Source organism: Chenopodium album, chromosome 26 (assembly GCF_948465745.1).
Source record: "Chenopodium album chromosome 26, dcCheAlbu1.1, whole genome shotgun sequence".
In the NCBI taxonomy this organism is placed as follows: Eukaryota; Viridiplantae; Streptophyta; class Magnoliopsida; order Caryophyllales; family Amaranthaceae; genus Chenopodium; species Chenopodium album.
Window position 1 is genome coordinate 2,348,423 of NC_137859.1, and position 20,582 is coordinate 2,369,004.

Below are 20,582 nucleotides of genomic sequence, written 5' to 3' on the forward strand. Positions count from 1 at the left end.
AATAGGCTATGTTCCACCCATAGATTTCTTAAAAGTTTGCAACAACCACTCAAATGTATCAGCTGTTTCATCAGCAATAAATGCACATCCGAACATTACATTCAACCAATGATTGTTGATACCAACTATTGGAGCACAAATCAAGTTATATTTGTTCGTTCTATAAGTGATATAAAAAACAACTACATCTCCATAGATGCTATAGTCTTCTCTCATTTGTGAGTCCCTCCAAAAAATTGCTGTAAGTTTGCTTGAATTATCTCCACCGCCTACTTTGAATCTGTAAAAGAAACCAGGTTCATTTTCTTGTCTTTGGTATAGCCTGTCTATTACTGTCTGTGCATCACCTCCTTCAATTTCTTTCATTTTATTTCTTGTTATATAGTTGAAGTGATCTTTCATTGTGTGTGCTAACACGTTGTCACCACCAGCTTCATGAGACATTAGACGATAAGATTCTGCTGGCTTTAATCCACTTTCTGCCATCATGTCTATAACTTGTGTTTTTTCTTTTGTTATTTTTCTTTCTGATCTATGTAAATGCTGCCATTCTAGTCTTGTTAGTTCATGGTTGTGTTTCATCATATGCTCTTCAACTTCAAACATACCATCACTATTTTTTTTGGCTCTAATGAATGTTTTGCAGCCAGTTCTAGTAATAGGCACTTGCTTCACTCTCTTCTGTTTTTGGTCTGGTGGAGGTGGAGTTTTTCTCACTTTTGGTTTAACTCTGAATCCTTCCTTTGAACAAACAAAGTCTTTCCCTTTGATGGTTTTGGGTTCTCCTTGTGTGTATCTGGTTGTTGATTGTCTTACCCCAAATCCAATAGCGAAAGCATGTTTTTGATATACTTCATATATTTCATTCAAAGTTTTTGCAGTAAAGCCAACAAGGCAACCAGTGTAGTCCAATTCATGCTGGTCATCATGTTTACTTTCTTCTGTGAGAGTGCTTTTACTTGATTCTGTAAGAAAAAACAATCAAATGAGTGAGGGTTACTTCTTGTTGTTTATTTGAGTTACTTGTTGTTATAATGTAGGGTTACTTCTTGTTGTTTATTTGAGTTACTTGTTTATAATGTAGCTGTTTGATTATATGTTTGGTTACTGAATTTTCATAGGATGGGTTACCTGTTTATTGCTATAGGGGTTACTTGCTGTATATTCTAGTTGTTACTTGCTTTATATTGTAGGAGTTACTTGTTTTATATTGTAGGTGTTACTTAATAAATTACTGTGTGTATAGTAGAAGTTACTTGCATCAGCATAGTAGGGGTTACTGTGTGTTACTTGGATAGAATAGTGGGTATTACTTGTTTAAAATGGGGTTAATTACTTACATAGTATAGTAGGGGTTACTTGTATTACTTGAATAGTATACTGGGTGTTACTTGAAAAATATACTGTGTTACTTGTTTTATATTGGAGTTACTTGCATAGTATAGTAGGGGTTACCAATATTACTTGAATAGTATACTAGGTGTTACTTGAATAGAATACTAGGTATTACTTTTTTAAAATTGGGGTTACTTACATAGTATTGTAAGAGCTACCTGTATTACTTGAATAGTATATTGGGTGTTACTTAAAAATGTACTGTGTTATTTGTTTTAAATTGGAGTTACTTGCATAGTATAGAAGGGGTTACTGGGTGTTACTTGAATAGAATACTTGGTGTTACTTGAATAGAATAATGGGTGTTACTTGAATAGTATAGTAGGGGTTACTGTGTGTTACTTGAATAGAATAGTGGGTATTACTTGTTTAAAATAGGGTTACTTACATAGTATAGTAGGGGTTACTTGTATTACTTGAATAGTATACTGGGTGTTACTTGAAAAATATACTGTGTTACTTGTTTTTATATTGGAGTTACTTGCATAGTATAGTAGGGGTTACTGGGTGTTACTTCAATAGTATACTGGGTGTTACTTGAATAGAATACTGGGGTTACTTGTTTTAAATTGGGGATACTTGCATAGTATTGTAGGGGTTAACAATATTACTTAAATAGTATACTAAGTGTTACTTGAATAGAATACTAGGTATTACTTTTTTTAAATTAGGGTTACTTACATAGTATTGTAAGGTTTACCTGTATTACTTGAATAGTATATTGGGTGTTACTTAAAAATGTACTGTGTTACTTGTTTTAAATTGGAGTTACTTGCATAGTATAGTAGTGGTTACTGGGTGTTACTTGAATAGAATACTGGGTGTTACTTGAATAGAATACTGGGTGTTACTTGTTTTAAACTGCAATAGGGGGTACTTTTTATGTGGGTACTTGTTTTGACAATAGGGGTTACATGTGTTACTTTTATACGTAAGAGAGGTTACCTGCATGTGTAATAGGGGTTACTTAAATATTATGCTGTGTGATAGCTGTTTTTCTGTTGTACCTGATTTTCTAGTGGTTAATTTAACAGAAAAATAGGGGTTACTTTTATACTTAATAAGGGTTACTTGTATGAAATAGATGATTACTTGTTAAATTAGATGATTGTTACCTGGTAATTCATTGTTGTTTCTGTTATCTATACCCAGGTTCATTAATGAATCACCTATTTCTTCGATCTCCATACTTTCTTGTGAATCTGGAAAAATTTCTAACATAGGTTGAAAATTTTCTGATTCTTCAGGTTGAAATTTTTTTGATGATTCTGCCATGGAAGCTTCAAATTTGAAGGTCTGGAAGAAAATGATGGAAGCTTCAAGTTTGCAGGTCTGGAAGAAAATGTTAAAATTTGTGTAAATTTTTGTAAAGATCTGTAAATTTTTAGATGTAAATGGCGGCTTTTGTTTAGGGATTTGTGTAAATGTGGGTTTTTTATTATGTCAGCATTAGTCTTAATTTTGGCAACTGGATTATGTTATTTTTGGGAACTGGATCCCGTTATTTTTGATATGGCAGCTGGCCACATGGTGTGGCCAGCCATACCAGAGACCGGCTGAAGTTGATTACTTATGTGTTTCTAATAAAAAGCTAAGTGCTAATTAAAATTCTTCTCATAGGTTTATGATAATTTTTACCTAAATATCTTTAAAATTTTAAGATAATATTTTAGAAAAATAGTTAGGATTATCATTGTAATTTTTTTTTTTTTTTTTGAAGGAGCCGTTAGTCAGGATCATTGTAATTGTTAGTATTATTTTATTTTTAAGATCCACTAATTACCAACAATCTTCTTATTCTAAGTAGCGTAGGATCTCGAGGGAGGACGTTCAAGGTGTGGCTTTCCCACGCTTTGTTCCTCCTTGATAGGTTGCTAATTGTTTTGTTTTGTTTAGTTGTTTTTTCTATTTTTTTGCTTTCTTGGTCTTGTACCTCATCTGCATAAAAAAAATAAAAAATAAAAAAAAAAACTAATTACCGACTCTAACATCTTCCCTGTGTCTTAATTATTTTTAAGATATACCAAGTACAAGATAAATACTCCAAAACTATCTAACACTTTCCAAAGTTTCAAATTATATCCTGCTTTAAAATTAATATCTGAATAGGGAGGATTTTGATTGTGTTACAGAGATATATGTTGAATAGGGGACTTGTTTGTTCATATAAAAAATTATCGAGAAAGTGTCAAGGTTGAACATCTATATAATATGTGTCGTATATATAGATGGTGGAGAGACCTAGCATCTTAGCACACAACAATGGAACTAGTGAATTTCTTTTTCTTTGGTGCTTTAGTCTTCGTAGTAATTATAATAATCCGTGATTGTTGTAGCAAATGTTTTTTCCTTGGGGCGGCCCATAACAATCAGGATCAAAACCAAGCTATGCCTACTTTGCGTGCAATGCCTACAACCAACACAACACAACACAAATTCAAACCGACTACTTTTTCGAGGATGATCCAGTAATTTTACAAATTGATGAAGAGAGAATGAATGAAGTTACTCAAAATTGTTTGGATTATGCGATTTGTTTAGATAGTTTTGAATCATTTGACACAGAGCCGATAGAAGGAGATAGTGAAGTTATATGTAATAGTTTTCCTATAACAATTTTGAGTCATTGTGGACATAGATTTCACACTTATTGTATAAACAGATGGTTTTTAATGACGCATACTACTTGTCCTACTTGTCGCGGTCCTATAACATATAATGATTTAATTTCAGGAAACAACCCTATGAAGAACGAAGCATCTAGACTTTGCAACTGATATGAGCACCGTGGTTTTGTATTTTGTATGTATAGATTTAATGTTGAACAAGATGTTTATTATGGCATTTAAGGTATAGGGATATAGAATTGGTACTTTTTCTATGTTTAAATTCTATATGATGCAACATTGAACTTTGTTTGACACAATACACTAGGCTATAGAAATTTGATCACATTCCAATTCACTATACAGCTATAAAACTTTATATAAAACAATCTTAAATAGATTAAGATCTATACTTTACCATTTATTTTAATGGCGCTACTTGATATTTTTATTATATAATGATAATGATATATCTCTCATATTGAACCGATTAAGTCTGGTACATCACAAAGTCTTACATGTGGCTGGCCACACCGTGTGGCAGGGGTTACTTTATTAGTGTAATAGGGGTTACTTGATCAGTGTTAAAGGGGTTACTTCGTCAGTGCTATAGAGTTACTCAGTTAGTGTTATAGGGGTTACTCAATTAGTATTACAGGGGTTACTTGGTCATTTTTATATGGGTTACTTTGTTATTTTATAAGTGGTCACACGGTGTGGCTGGCCACACACAAGACGGGCTGCTTATACATAGCATTAGTCATAAAAAAAACCACACACATTATAACAAACACAAATCAAATCGTAGCATAACCATGCTAAAATTACTTTTTTATACATTTAAAGTAACATTCACAACAACATAATGTATCATCTGCAAGAATATTGCAGGGATACTCTCTCCGCTAACTACAACACATCCAACTCATCTTAAAGTACTAATTACTGACATTTTATGATTAACTAATAAAGATTAATGAACTACTAACCTAAATAATTTGAATATTATTAATAATATAATTCTGGAGCTCCCACGAATCCACGATCCCACCAATGTCGTTATGTCACATACTGACATGCTTCGTAGCCTTCATTAGAGGAAAAACAAATTAAATTAGAGTTTGAAATAAAATATTAAAAGATAATTTTACTAGCACTATTTGTACTAAAAAGATAATTTTAAATTTCTCATTAGATGATCCTCAATAAGTACCAATTTTTAAAATATTACTCGCAATTTCTAAAAACATACACGGTTAAAGTTATGCATAGACACTAGACACGATTCAAATAATGAAAGGGAAAAGGAACAGGAACGCGACTATAAGTAAAGAGTAGAGGAGGTCATACTAGGGTCACTGGAGGTGACAACACCGGTGCCATCAAAGAAACAATCGGAATCCAGCTGACCGTTAACATGGTAGTAAGCGTTCATCGCGTATGATGCGTGAGATCTAACGGTATTGGGATCGAAACAAGGTCCACCATCCTGTATTGGCTTACAGTCGATCCCTAAGCTACAAACATAATCTAAGTTCCCTTGTAATTTATCATCAGTTGCATCTGGTTTTGCCACGCACCATTTTCCACCTGATCCCGAGGGTGATTGAGCTGTTGGTGCCGTTGTGGGTCCTCCCGCCTAAAATTGTTTAAAAAACAATTGAATTGGTCAACATTAATCAAATTAATGAAATATTTCATAAACACTTGGGTGTACCATGCAGTAATCAAGCCAAAGTTAATTGATTATATGAAAAACAATCATTAAAACGCAAATAAAATATAATAAATGTACCGCGACCCAGTTATATAACAATCTCTCACATTAACGGATACTTTGTTTTGATTTTAAACATTAATCAAATTGATGGACATATTCATGTTTCTTCAAGTGTATAATATATTAATAAGCGTTTCAAAATTAATACTACGAGTGATTTAAATCTTCATTTAACATAACATCACATTAGCAAGATCTAAATTTTTAATGTATGGTTGGTGCACCCGGGTGTACCATGCGCATGGTGCACCCGGTTAAAAAAAAAGGCGGAAAGAACATTAGGTGTATGAAAAAGAACATTTAGTTTCTTGAAAAAGAACATGTTTGTTTTTAACAAAGAACATGCATTACTAAAGAACATAAAGGCATTACACAAAGAACGTGATAAAAACTTTATTAAATTTCATGAAAAATAACACATTAACGTAAAAATTCTCTACCAAAGATTTCAGTCTCCCAAAAATAGTTTTTTCTCTCTCCAAAAATTTAACTTTCCATAATAATTTTATTTTTCTCTCTTTAAATTATTTTCAACTAAAAATAATTCAAGATTTCATTTTACAATTAAATTTCAAATTTCAAAATAACATAAAAGAACATAAGTTAAAGAACATACGTTAAAAAATTCATTACCTTAAAGAGCATACGAGCCATTTTTCAAAAAAAAAAAAAATAAATAAAAAATAAAAAATACGAACCAAATTCAAAGAACATACGAACCAAAAAGAACATATTTTGTATTATTGAAAAACATGTTATCAAACATATATATGTTTGTCAAACACAAACATATTCTTTTGCCAAACACAAGATGTTCTTTTTCAAACACTAGTATGCATGTTCTTTTTCAAACACTAGTATGCATGTTCTTTTTCAAACACTAGCATGTTGTTTTTCCAACGCTAGTATGTTCTTTTTTTTTCCCATGTTCTTTAAAATATACCTAATGTTCTTTCCGGGTGCACCATGCAGTGCACTATACTATTTTCATTAAATTTTTATTTAACATAACATCACATTAGCAAGATCCTAAGTAATTTAGAGAAAAGGTTCCCGTTCTAGGGGGATGGGACCCATAGTACAGAAACCCGGGAAAACATTTTCCAATAAAACGACATGAAATTACAATACTACCCTTTATTTTCAAAAAAAGTAGCTTACCCTACACCTTACTGTACAACCTACAAAGGACGGTTTTTTTTTTTAATGTCAGCTTATTAATCAATGCAGCTACCACAAACAAGAAGCAAAAAGACAAAAATACCCATACCTGAGAAGGTGATTTCAAAACGCCGACGTCATAAACCGGGCTAAAATCCGGTCTAAACAACCCGTAATTCCTCTCACTAACACTCTCTTTAAGATTCTCATTAAACAAAGCGAAGATATAAGTATCGAAAGTACGATTCGGCATCAAAGGAGTTCCTTTACCAGACTTCAAATGCTTAACTAAATTTCCATTATAAGAAACCGCATTATCCAAAGTAGCAAACGGTTCAGTAGCCGGATCACCGGCTGAGGGCCAACCGGTTTCACCAACAGCTATATCCACGTCATCGTAACCCAGCCTTTTCATAGCAGAGTAAACCCCATCCATCAAGTAATCAAACATGTTGTAGTACTTTAACCCAGTTGCCTTGTCCAAAACGCCGTCGTTTTTCTTAAAGATAGCGAAATCGATCATTGAAGTATTGAACCCGAAGTAAGGGTAAGGGTTAACCATGAAGGGTGACTTAGTTTTTCTGTGGAATTCCAGCAGCGGGCCGAAGAAGACGTGGTCGTACCCTTTCTGGAAGTGTCCAGAACTTGGGGACATTAACGGGGGTAAGATGGCGAGAGAGTGTGGTGTGGTAACTTTGATGTCGGTTATCTTTGAGGATAGTAGTGCTTGGTGAATTGACTCCATTGCTTTGACCGTGTTCGCTATAAGGGCTTTGTCCCCGGAGAAGTGAACTTCATTACCGACCGCGATGTAGCGGATGATGGTTTGAGGGTGGTAAGGGAGGATGTTGGAGGAAACCCATGATTGGGCGGCGGAAGGGTCGGTGAGTTGGATGATGTTAGCGTTGGGAATATTGACAGTGAGAGAGATGTTGGTGTTAGCGAAAGCTTGGAGGATTTGAGGGTCGCAGTCGAAGAGTTTGACGGAGGTGAGGGTAGTTTGGGAAGTTAGGAAGTTAGCGACGGAGGAAGGTGGTGGGAGGTTGTCGGCGACGCGGCCGAAGTTGACGCCGATAAAAGAGGAAGTTGCGGTGGAAAGGAGGATGAGAGAGAAAATGAGGAGGAAGTGGATGTGATTCGTCATTTTTGGTTAGGGGAATAAAGGTGAAGAGTTTTTTGTTTGGAGGAAATGTGAAGGTATTTGTTCTCTTTAAGAGGTCAATAATGGAGGGTAATGTGGAGAGACAAAGACACGTCAATATAGTGATTGGAAATATACACGTGATAAAGTTTGATAAGTGGGGGGTTTATGTTCTTTGATTGTGGGTTGAAGCATCTAGAGGAAGACAATGAGGAATTTTAAGGTCAGTTGACGTATGGAGTTAAAAGGGTGAATAGTATGAGTATACGATTATCCATAGATTTAATCAATGGTCAATTTAGTACTCCGTCATTTACTTTTCCGAAACTTAAGTTAAACTTAATGATATTCTTGTAAAGACGATAAGTTCATGTAAGGGTTGATAAATTTAAGAGCAATTTCGTCTAAGATCTAGTGTTAAAAAAGGGAAATTAGGAAAGGATATGGGAAAGTTATAGTGTGGGACAAATATATCCTAAAAGAATTGAGACCTTTGCTGTAAAGGGAAATGCTGTCTATGCAATATGCGAACTCCACTATCAACAAGAACCTTGAAAACAAGGGCTTTCTAAATTAAAAAACAAACAAATGAAAACCGATTTGACAAGGAGAGGTCATAACCATTGAATGACTAGGCACCAAATATAGGGAGTAATCGTCCTTACATAGTTGTGCGGATATGATTAAAACAAACAACAGGAAAACAAAAGAGTAGCTATGAGCAATGAGTTAACATGATATGATTTCTACATACAAGACCAGCTTAATGTAACGGCGCTAAGTGATGAGACTGTAACCATATGTAGTTGGAAAAGTTCAGGATGTCATATGTTAAAGCTTTGCACGAGGGTTCTTAATCTTCTTATGTCATCTGTAGAACTTCGCATGATGGTTCTTATGTCAGGCTTAGTAGTTAGTACTGGATCACTACACGTAGTCTATGTTCTGACTCCTCAGCAGGATTAGTTTACAGGCTACACTAGTATACTTAGTTACTTACTGCCAGTCACCAGCACAGCTCAATATTTGCCATTGCATGTAGAAACTCGCGTTTATACACTGCTACCTGCCACTCTAAGCTTTATACTCCACAGCCACTTGAGAGAGCCAAACAAGTATTATTGATTCCTACAATCGCATAGTGAACCTCGACTGAGGATCAGTAGAACTACAGATTGACACAAAAAGCCTAAATAGCCTCCACAACTAAGAGTCCCAACAAAAAGAACGAGTTCAGTAAATGAATCCTAAATAAAAGTAAAACATGAAATAGCAGGTGCTGTGTCTTAGAGAACACATACCAATCAGACCTTACACAAATCCATAAGCGCGTTTAGCAGAATCGAGAGTGTTTGAGAGCAGCATGGAGATTGTTACAGGCCCCAAACCTCCAGGAACAGGGGTAATAGCAGATGCCACCCTTACAGCTTCTTCAAAGCATACATCACCAGTTAAGTGGAACCCATTTTTCCTATTTGGGTCCTGCAAAACACAGATACATCTCAGTATATCAAACAACATAATCCACCTTGAACATAGAGCTCATCAAAGTATCAAACTGGCCTGGCCATATTTTGGGGGACAGAATTTCCCATTGCATTGGGTAGGTGAAATTTTTGGGTGCAACTGACCCCAATGGAAAAATTAAGTCCAACTTTAAATTCGGCTTATAACTTACATGGCAATATCCCCAACCCGAAAACAGACTGAACTTTGCCAAAGCCCACCTTGTCTCGGCACATTATCTAAACTTGACATAAATAGCAGCTATTATCGATAAACAGGCATAATTAATACCAGGAACAAAACTAATAAGTAACACTCTGTAACTACAGCACAACTCTACAAGGCCACACTTGTTTTAATGGAAACAAAATAATGCAGTAATATATTTAAATTGCTGTAGGAAGTTGCAAGTGTTTTACCTTAACTGCATTGGTTCCTGCATCAATAACAACTGCACCTGATCTTAACCAATTGCCTCGAATCATGTTGGGCACACCTACATCTGTGATGATTATATCTGCCTCATGAGTTAATTCTTGTGCGTTCTTGGTGAATGAATGCACAAGACTCACTGTGGCATGGTGCCTCTTCCAGAAAAAAATGAAATTAACATTATCCGTAAATTCGTCTTTCACAAAAAGACGCATAAGTTTTATACCAAGTTATGTGACATAAGTACCTGCAGCAACAATGAAACAGGCAATCCAACAAGTTTGCTTCGCCCAATCACAACTGCATTCTTTCCTGCAATTTCATCACCAGACCTCAACAATAAATCAATGCAACTTTTGGCTGCGCATGGAATAAAAAAGGGCTCCCTTCCTTTCATTGCAAGACTTCCCATATTGAAGGGATGAAAACCATCGACATCCTTTTCAGGATCAACAACATTCAAAATCTTCTCCTCATCCAAATGCTGAGCAAAACAGGTCACCAGTTAGCAGAAGCTAATGAATTATACTCCAAAAATAATCCAACAAACCCTAGAAGCACCAAAATTAATGAAGATTTAATAGCTATGAAACCAAAAATATGGTATTACCCAATAACAGAACATAAGATGCTTGATTTAACAGTCAGTTGATATAACTGTTATGGTATTAACACAACTTGCTTGATTAATCACTAAGTATATACTTTTTAAAAGTGGGGCGAAACAATTTTAAACTTGGTACTTCCATGAGGTGTGAACATGCCTACATTTAGTTTTAGTAATGAACTTCCACTTCCTACCCCCAAGCACCCAGGCAAAGCTGTAGGAAGCTAGTAAGTTGACACTACGAGCTTGGTTTGTATGTTAGTTAATATTAGTAAGTGTATAAATAGGTTTAAGTCTCTCAATTAAGCATGTGTTAAGAAATCTACTACACACATTCTCATTAATAAATGACAGAGAGAGCTAGAAAAAAATAGATGATTCTAGAAATTACTTTTGGAAGAGGAAGCTGCACAAGGATACCATGAATCGATGGGTCTTTATTAAGATTTGAAACAACATGAAAGATTTCATCCTCTGTACAATCAGCATGCAGTTCAATCATTGATGAAGAAATCCCAACTTCATCACAAGCCTTCATCTTGGTGCGGACAAAAGTATGAGAATCACTTCTTTCACCTACTAAAACAACAGCCAAACCAGGTTGCTTCCCAACCGTGTCCTTCATCTTTAAAATTTCACTAGCTACTTGTGACTTAATTTTAGCGGCAATAGACTTCCCATCAATGATTTCAGCACTCGGCCCATCAACTGCTTCAAATGGCATAATTACACAATTTATTCTTCTTGAAGAATAAGCAAACAATCAACATACATTGTTCACACATTTCAAGTGCCTAATTAGTTCACGTGTAAACGGCTTGGAATTTCAATCCAGGAGAAGAATAATAAGGTTTATCGCTTGACTGACTTGCTAACATAGAACTTCAAACTATCTATAAGATTGGGTAATTCCAATGATATAGTGAAGTTTGCACCAAAGCAAGCAACAGAGATAGTTAACTGCACTCTTTCTAAATCAATAGTTACATTAGGTATAATTCGCAGATTTTTCAATACTAAATGTGAGCCAAGTTGTTTTTTTTTTTTCAAATACTTCCGAAGAAGTCAAATTCTGAGGAAAACAAAATTACCAATGAGATCTATTAAAAAAATCTTGCTTATTGTAGCTTTCTTTGAGTTTGAGTTTCATCAATTTACACATCAATCGGAACGTTGAAGAGCTTATTGTAGCAACAAAAGATTAGGATACTAGAGATTAACCACGCCAGAACGCAATTCGGGCAAACATCCCCATGGTTGGAAGGTTGCTAGAGTCAGATCACATACCAAAAAGGATGTCAAAATGAACTTAACAAAACAACAACTTTTTAGTAGCATTTATCCCACATTTCACTGCATATATGAACATTTTGGAGCCCCTTACCCAAGAAATGGCAAACCGTGTTTCACGTTAGGATCAACTAACCCAAAATTGAAAGATGTAGAACTGATCAAAATACACAAATCCTTCTAGTATACTAGAAACAACTTTTCTCTTCGAATCTCTTAACTTAGAAGTAATAAACAAGATAATCACCAAGGGTTGGAAACACAGTACAGAGTAATCTATAAGTCAATGCAAGACACTACTGCTAGTGGAGACTGAAGAGTGAACAAGTTCCAATAGAGCAAAAGCTGTAAATTCTACAATTACCCTCTCAAATTAACAAAATTCCAAGTAAGTAGCAGTTTCCAAGTACAAGATATTGATCAATCAAAACATTACTATTTGTAAAACCCATTTACCCAAAATCACTAATCATTCAAATTGAACAACCCAATTCACAAATAATCATAAAATTCACAAATTCAATTCTTAAAGCTTTAAGACAACATTCTAGAATATACCCAATAATCAATTAATCGATAAAAAGAAAATAAGAGAGAGAATAATTGAATATTACAGTGAGGTGTAATGGAAGTTTGAGAAAAGGTTGCACAAGGCCAGACATCAGGAAGATCAAAACCCAGATGTTTAAGTCTACCAAATTGATTTGAATGTGATGACTGAATTGAAGAAGAACTGAAAGCCCTGAAAACTGTGTTGTTGAAAACAGCCTTCAAAATCACTCGATCTCCTCGCATTTCAACTTCAATTGATGAACACTTTTCAGGATTTTGTTTTTCTCGACTAAAACTTCTCCTTGCTACAGTACCTGCCTATCTTTACCGTTTCTTCTTTCGGCTTGGCTTTTCTAATTTCTTGTCTCTTTTACTCGTATCTTTTGTTTATCCTTTAGTTTTTGTTGAGAGCTTAAGAGTAGGCGTTAGGGCGTTAGGGCAAGGATACGCCCAGTTGACCTTATTTTTTGTTTATGGTCTAATTTAATTTGAATTTATTTTTCCATCTGTTTTATGATAATCGCAATACTAGAGGATTTTTAATACTCCGTATAAAAGTATAATGGGTTAGTGTAAGTGGGTTAGTATGAGATGAGATAAAATAATAAAATATTTGTAAAAGTAGGATGAGTGGGATAAAAAAATACTCCCTCCGTTTCATAATGTTAGTCTTATATAGAATCAATCACATTAAATAAGAAAAGAAATATATTTGGAATCTAACATTACAGTACAACATACTTCATAATTAATTAGGTTACCTTATTTAACTTTTTTGATATTTTATTAGGAAAGCACAAGTCATAATTGTATAATTTAAGGTAAAAATTTCCTTACTTAGAGTCATATCATCAATCTACAACTAATTAATTCCAAAAAAATTAAATTATAAATGAAATATGTTCAATTGGGTAGATCTCTTTGAAACGCCCAAAATAGTATATGGGACTAACATTATAAAACGGAGGGAGTAATAAAATATTAGTAGATCTTTCCAAAATATAGAGGGAAAATAAAATTGTTGCGATTATTATGAAACGGAGGGTATATTGTGTATAAATAAAACACAAATTCATGTATGTGGGCAGTGTGGCTTGCCACACGCTGTCTTGGCAAATGGTAGACTATATTATCCAATAAAATATACGATGAAACAAATCCAATAAAATCTCATATGACTATATTATCTTTTAAGAATTAATGGGAATTTCTAGTCAAAGATTTTGAAATTGGACCCAAATATTAGCAATGGCATTAAATTAGTAATGGAAAGAGTAGGTGACCCTATTGAAAAAGCTATTGAATGTGATTGTTAAGCTTCAAATATTATTGTGGTATGAATTAACACCTCTTTAATTTGCATCAATTCCATTATATAGGGGTGAAATTACTCTATGAATACTCAACTATATAAGAAGAAAAGGTCGAAAACCATGTGGTAAATGATGAGCTATGTATATAAATACAACAATCCCGCGGCTACCATTTGCCAAGACACCAGGTTCAAAAGGTTAATTGTATTACTAAAACTCAAAAGTTTATCATATTAATGCGTCATACATGCCTCTTGTAAGTTGTAACCCTATATACTACCTCCGTTAACTATTATTTGCAACAAAGGAATATTTTATATCTCACAAATAACACCCCTTTATTGCAAATAATAATTAACGGAGGTAGTAATACAAAATCATTATGAGCTAGCCAATATAATTACTACAGCGAATCTAATGTCAACAATATGAAAGCAGACGGCCCATTATAGAATACAAATCTTTTAATTGTCGCCGCACTATCAAGACCTTGCTCAACAAGCAAATTATTTGCCTTCGTCTAACTGGCGGGTAATTGATCGGCTTGAATTGACGGGTAATTGACAAGCTTGAATTGGCGGGTAATTGATAAGCTTGAATTGGCGGGTAATGGACAAACTTGAATTGGCAAGTAATTGGTGAGCTTGAATTGGCGGGTAATGGATAAACTTGAATTGGCGGGTAATTGAAGAGCTTTAATTGGTAAGTAATTGATGAGCTTAAATTGGCTACACCATCTCGTACTGTGGTTGTGTTAATTGATACTGCTTCAAACTTCCCCTGTTTCACAACAGATGCATCATTCTAATAACAGATGCATCATTCCGGCCAGGTTCACATGCCATTGCACTAATATTTCAAAATAAATCATAAAATTAAAGTTTACATTCTAAGTATATCTTTATTATACTGATAAGCCTAATAACTTCGTGGCAGAGGACAATAATCCGATTCCATATCCGTGATATTCGGGCTTATGAAGCATTGAAGCTTCCTCATCAATTCAAATAAAGACCACTAGGAAATAAAGAGTGTACACATTAGGAAAATCACTTAGGATATCCTCCTAACAAACCACTCCTTATAAATCTAGAAACAAATCGTTTCTGATATTTCATCTCAAATTAGCAATAATTTAGGAAAATCCTGAAAATTATAAAAATATTCCATTCTATTTGTAGACAAAATAAACAGTCAAGTATCAAGTACAAACCAAATTGGTGTGGGTAATTAGCAACAATCAGTGAGTCAGATCCCTCTCTTTCTTCTTCTCCTTCTTCTTCCTATAAAGTATAGCCCCACTAAATTTCTCCTCGACATTCCCCCAAAAACACACACCTTCCTATTTAATACTCCCCTTTAATTCATATTTTCACCAATTAATCTCCAGCTCTTTTCTCAATAACCCCAGAACTTCTCTCACTTGTTTCTCTCTCTAATGGAGGATTTCGGCCTTTTTGAACCCGACCCGCTTCTGCAATCCGGAGCTTTCATTGATCCGAACCCGATCCCGTCAAATGGGTTCGTCCCTCCAACCGTTGATCCGGTTGCGGTGGATTCTCCGGCGAAGATTTCCGATGTGAAGGGCGGAGGAGTAACTTCGAATGGGAGTAAGAAGAAATCGGGTAAAAAAACTGGTGCCGGGGATGAATCTCAGCCGTCCGATTCTACTATTTTGCCGAATCCTGATTGGTTGCCTCCTGGTTGGGAGGTTGAAGAGCGTGTTAGGAATAACGGTGCTTCTAAAGGTTCTCGCGACAAGGTATTCTTTTTTAGATATTTAATTTGAATTTATATTTTATAGTTTTGTGATTGGATAAAGCTTATCTTAGAGTATGAATTTTGATTTAGTGGAGTTTTAATATTTGGGGGAAGGTTTGATTGATCAATTAATTAATTTGAATTGAAATGTTGGTGACTTTGTGGTACGTGTATTGGTAATCTACAATTATTTGGTTTATTGATGTTGTGTACTTGTGTTTGTTAGCTGTGGACTGTGGTTATTTCTTGGTGCTATTCCTTGATGTTGTACTGTTTTTTTATTTTCGAGTTTTTGTTAGAGATATGAGATATAATCAATTGAGTATAATTTTTAGACGTAGGCCTTGTTCACTCCACCATTTTTAGGCGTAGGCCTTGTTCACTCCACCTTACAAAAATAATACGAGTATCAGTTTTTGTAAAGAAGAAATATAACAGAGAATTAATAATATTTCAGTTCGTGAAAGTTAATTTCATTTCACTAAAATTAATTCCAGTTTAATAAAAACAAGGTGAAGTGAATAGGGCCTTAGTATTAATCCTTTTCTAATATTGGCGTTCAAGTTAGTTTGATAAATCGCTCATTCATCTACTCTAACAACTTCTAAAAAAGCATGTCAAAGAGGTGTGTTGCATTAAAAAAATGGAAGAAGTATGTACGAGTTTGTCATAACAATTAACTTTACACTTTGGTTCGTGTTGTCTCAATACTCAAAATGTAAGATTCCACATTTTTATGGGATGCTGCAAAAAGTGATTTTTGAAGAAAATTTTGGGACGGATAGAGTAGTTTTGATATTTTTTTTGGCATTATATTGTACCAGGGAAATACTCATTATCTTATTGACATAATTCCAGAGTTACTTTTTTTTTTTTTCATATGATAGTGTAGTAGCTCTATACTTATTGAGGTCCTTTATAATTGTTTAATTGAGTGTTTGTAACAAGTTGTTGCTTGTAGTGCCTGAAAGTTCCTTCTCTGGGAGGGTGGTGTTGTGATCCGGAATTGGATGAAAGCAATTGGTATTTTAGTCATTGTTTCATGATAGACGGACAGGGTATATAAGATTTGAGGTGTCATAATAAATGCTCACGAGATAGCATAAGAAAAGTAAATCATGACCTGTTATTGATAGTAAATCAGAAATGACTTATTAGGTTGGCTATACTGCTATAGAGGATGAAGAAACACGTTCCGTAGGATTCATGATTATTACATAATTAAGGAGATTCGATTGTATTGGAGTACTCATTAAACTGAGCTTAATTCAGGCCAAATCTTAGTGAAATAGTTTGGCACTTGGTAGATTCTGCAATTGTTGTATGCGTTGGTAGTTGAAGCTTCATAGTCTTTGCACTTTGCATACTATGGCCACATGGTGGTTGAAGGCTTGAAGCTTATTATTTTTTATTTTTTTTGCTTAATCTGGCTCCTCATGTATTTGAAGCTTTAAAGGGTTAAAGCAAAGCCAACAGTAGGAAGCATTTTCAACGAGATTATCAAGTAAACGTTTGGCTGGTAATCAGACTAATCACTAATCATTAAGGTTCTATTCAATGATTTCAATCTAGTTACGAAAAGTTACTCATAGGTGAACTAGGGATTTATGGGCTATTTATAACTTAGAACACACTTATTGTCATGGCTGCTCCTATCTTCAAGGAATGCATATTGATCAGTATGTTAATGTGGATTCAATAACTAATATATGCCATGGGTGCACGATGGTGTTGTACTTCACCAATTTCTAATTGTTCTGGGATTTTTGGCCCATACAAAATTGTCATATGTCCTGTGTTAGTACTTAAAGTTGAAATTGAAGTCCATATGTCAATGGCCCAACTAGGTAGAGGGCATACCATGCTTCATCATATCATTGTATATCTAGTAATTGGTAAAGAACTCCCTATTAAACTTTAGTTTATGGAACTCACTGCTTCAATCCAACCCTGGAGTGACGGAGGAAGAAATTAGCCTTTGTATCTGCCTCCTGAAATTCGGTTAAGATGAATAGTTATGGCAAGTAATCAGAAAATCATGTAGGAGCTAGTATTTAGACTTTTGGAGGTGAATTCAATCCTTAGACCTTTTTTTTTTTAAAAAAAAATCCTTTATTCTACAATTTTCACTTTTGTTCTGCCCTGATTCTAATTTTGTGTGTCCTACATCTACTGAATATTGTTTCGTATGTATCCTTTCCTGACAAAAATCTTTTCATTTGAAAATATTTACAAAGGTTATTTTTTGGTGCTCCTTTCCACATTCGTTTTCCTCTTACTCACATTCTCTTACTACTTAATGTGGCTTAAAATGATCAAATCAGTTTGTTTGGAAGTTCATCTATCTCTAAAAGGCATGCCTGGATTGGGAATAATAAGGTAATAAAAGTCAAATTAGAAAAAAAACATACTCCCTCCGTCCCTGAAAAAACGACTCATTTGGCCTAATTTTAGTCCCAAAAAGAATGACCCGTTTGCATTAAAACACCGCCAATTTGCAACAATATTTGTGCAAAATTAGCTTCCCCATATTAAAATTTGATTTTCCATCCAATTTTATTACTTTCTCTCTCTATTTTTTTACAAACCCCATGTAAATTTATCTTTTCAATATACTTTTACTTCTTTTTATTTAAATTTCTTAATACCCGCGTAATCAACCCAAATGGGTCATTCTTTTGGGGACAGAGGGAGTAATTGATTAGAGGTATTCTTGAAGGAGGTAAGGTTTTTACAAATAGAATTAGGTGGTTGTGACACGAGGAAAGAGAGATACGGAGAAATCATTACCCTCAAAATGAGGGTAATTATTACCCATCCTCCCCCTAGTGTAACTATTACCTCAAAATGAGGGTAATATATCCCTTTTCTTTACCTCTCATCACCCTGGCACTACATTATTCTCTTAAAGTCACACCATCACTTTTCTCATTTTCCCTAGTATTCACATTCTTTTTTTCAAGTTTGGTTTTTATTACCCTAGTAATACACCATAGATGTTAGGGCTGGCCTTTACTAAGTTGATACTTGCCTTAACTAGGTGTTTGCCAAACTTGGTTCGTTCTAGAGATAGACATTGTTAAAAGATCATTGCTTTTCAAAAATACTTTTAAAACTTGATTTTACATTTATTTGCTTGCCATAAATTTAATTGTGACAGTGTGACTTCACTAATAAAGTAGAAGATGTATAGTCCTCAACAGCCATAGATAAGCATTGCACTATTATAAATGTGAAAGGAACATATTTAGAGGGTCTAAGTAATATTCTTGACATCTTTTGCTTAGATCCATAAGATCATATGACTAAGTTTTTACACTGGCTGCCACAGACCTAGCGCAACTCTCCTTTTTATGGGCTTGAGACGCACTGTGAATGTCACAAATTAATACTCACACAGTCACACGCGAGTTAAGGATTTGTTGTTGTTATTGCTTAGTTCCAAGCAAGGGGGATCATTGGTTGAAAAAAGAGAAATATAAATGATTATGCAAACATTAGAGGATAATATAGATTTCACTTGCAATATTTAGAGGGTCTAGGCTATTATTTTGTATATTAGTGATGTACTGAACTGAACTGTCCATTACTATATTCTCTACTTATACTATCCTGTGCCATTTGCTCTTATATTTTATCTTTAGTCCAACTTGGTCTTTGTGCAAACAAAGCAAGAGGTTTCTCTTCTGATATGTTGAAAATTGAAATTATGTTCTACTCCTGAATGTCTCTGTATTTATATGCCAATATATTGTTCTCCTTGTCTCTTCTTCCCCTTTTTGGGGCTAATATTGACTCTTGTGAGCTAACCTACTTGGTCTTCTTCCTTGGCAGTACTATATAGAGAAAGCGACAAAGACAAGGCTCAGGTCAAAGAAGGAAGTGCTCCACTATATCCAAACAGGAAGCACCAAGAAGAGAAAGAATACAGATGATGCTAATGGTTCGGTAAGTTGAACATAATCTGCTTTAGAAACGAAAGAAAAATAAAGGGCGTTGACTATTGAGTATCATAATCTGCCCAAATCAGGTTATCAGAAACCTGGTGTCCTGGTGCTCATAATAGCTTTGATGTTGCTTTTGCAGCCTGTGCCTGACTCTGCCATCCCTAAGCGGAAGAAGTCTGAGTCAAAGGCAAAAGTTTCTTGGAAGAACTTCAATTTTCATGATGCCCCGGTGAAGGTGAAATGGGTCTTGTCAGATATCTATGAAGGGACGTGGAGGCCCTTGACCAACAGCGTTGAGAGGGTTCCTGAATCTTCCAAGCAAGAATGGAGTGCAGCTTTTACATACCTCTCTTTACCAAATGGTAGCAATGGAGCATTATTCTGAGAGTTATCTTCTCTCTCAATTGTGGGGTTAAAAAGCCTAGTTAAACATACTAACAAACCACAGAAGTGAACCATGTTTATATAGTGTGATAGTGTCTTTCCTTTTGCTTCTTTTTGAGATGATTTTTTGTGAATAATCTTAACATTTATGGTGCATGGTTCTGTTGACCCAATAGGACAAGTTAGATTGAAAATTAGCTAGTTTTCTTTTGTTATTAGAACTTAGTAATTCGAGTTCTCTGCATTTTGAAGTTACAGAGCCTTGGTTCTTACTGTTCTTTATATGTTCCTTTACAGTAGCAGATCTATACTCGTAATGACAAAAATGCCTTTCATTCTAGTGAGATTACCAAAATACTCGTAACACTAGTGAATTAGAGAAATTCCCAAAATATCCCAAGAGGTTGTTCCAAAGGCATTATTTTGGAGATGACTCTAGCAATGCATTGCCGCTTGTTTAGAGCAAGCATTTTTCCTTGTCATATCTTTATCTTTATTGCTTCTACACCAGTTTTAGGGGAACTCTCTTGCGTATAGTATAGAATATGCCCCTCTACACCGTCTTCATTCTTTGTCATATGGAATTCAAGATCGAAATCGACAAACTACAAAGTATAAACATCAAAAGCCAAGTGACAATAATCTTAGCTTTTTTCCTAACAGATATTGTGGTATAATTGTATAAATGATTTATTTTTGTAACATAC

The 20,582-nt window shown here is 34.7% G+C and overlaps 4 protein-coding genes across 6 annotated transcripts; 1 reads left to right on the top strand and 3 right to left on the bottom strand.

Moving 5' to 3' along the window:
- Positions 1 to 6: 6 nt before the first annotated feature.
- LOC145616148 (protein FAR1-RELATED SEQUENCE 5-like) lies at positions 7 to 2,670 on the bottom strand. The gene is made up of 2 exons (XM_081670846.1): positions 2,511 to 2,670; positions 7 to 965 (listed from the first exon to the last, which is right to left on the bottom strand). Exons 1-2 carry the CDS (start codon positions 2,668 to 2,670, stop codon positions 7 to 9), a joined length of 1,119 nt encoding a protein of 372 aa, XP_081526972.1.
- A 2,148-nt stretch (positions 2,671 to 4,818) lies between these two features.
- Positions 4,819 to 8,181, bottom strand: LOC145616331 (glucan endo-1,3-beta-glucosidase-like). The gene is made up of 3 exons (XM_081671030.1): positions 7,052 to 8,181; positions 5,352 to 5,640; positions 4,819 to 5,089 (listed from the first exon to the last, which is right to left on the bottom strand). The coding sequence occupies exons 1-3, from the start codon at positions 8,084 to 8,086 to the stop codon at positions 5,061 to 5,063; spliced, it is 1,353 nt and encodes a 450-aa protein (XP_081527156.1). The 5' UTR covers positions 8,087 to 8,181; the 3' UTR covers positions 4,819 to 5,060.
- A 492-nt stretch (positions 8,182 to 8,673) lies between these two features.
- LOC145616332 (bifunctional protein FolD 2-like) lies at positions 8,674 to 12,836 on the bottom strand. 3 transcript variants are annotated; one of them, XM_081671032.1, is made up of 6 exons: positions 12,533 to 12,836; positions 11,020 to 11,339; positions 10,269 to 10,505; positions 10,009 to 10,176; positions 9,394 to 9,565; positions 8,674 to 9,211 (listed from the first exon to the last, which is right to left on the bottom strand). In XM_081671032.1, exons 1-5 carry the CDS (start codon positions 12,711 to 12,713, stop codon positions 9,395 to 9,397), a joined length of 1,077 nt encoding a protein of 358 aa, XP_081527158.1. In that variant the 5' UTR covers positions 12,714 to 12,836; the 3' UTR covers positions 8,674 to 9,211; position 9,394. The 3 variants fall into 3 exon arrangements, with proteins under 3 accessions (XP_081527158.1, XP_081527157.1, XP_081527159.1); XM_081671031.1 differs by having other exon boundaries at positions 8,675 to 9,211; positions 9,385 to 9,565; XM_081671033.1 differs by having other exon boundaries at positions 8,676 to 9,211; positions 9,385 to 9,565; positions 11,020 to 11,336.
- A 2,182-nt stretch (positions 12,837 to 15,018) lies between these two features.
- LOC145617974 (methyl-CpG-binding domain-containing protein 6-like) lies at positions 15,019 to 20,069 on the top strand. Its single transcript, XM_081672750.1, has 3 exons — positions 15,019 to 15,545; positions 19,379 to 19,492; positions 19,631 to 20,069. Exons 1-3 carry the CDS (start codon positions 15,222 to 15,224, stop codon positions 19,874 to 19,876), a joined length of 684 nt encoding a protein of 227 aa, XP_081528876.1. The 5' UTR covers positions 15,019 to 15,221; the 3' UTR covers positions 19,877 to 20,069.
- The last annotated feature ends 513 nt before the right edge of the window (positions 20,070 to 20,582 follow it).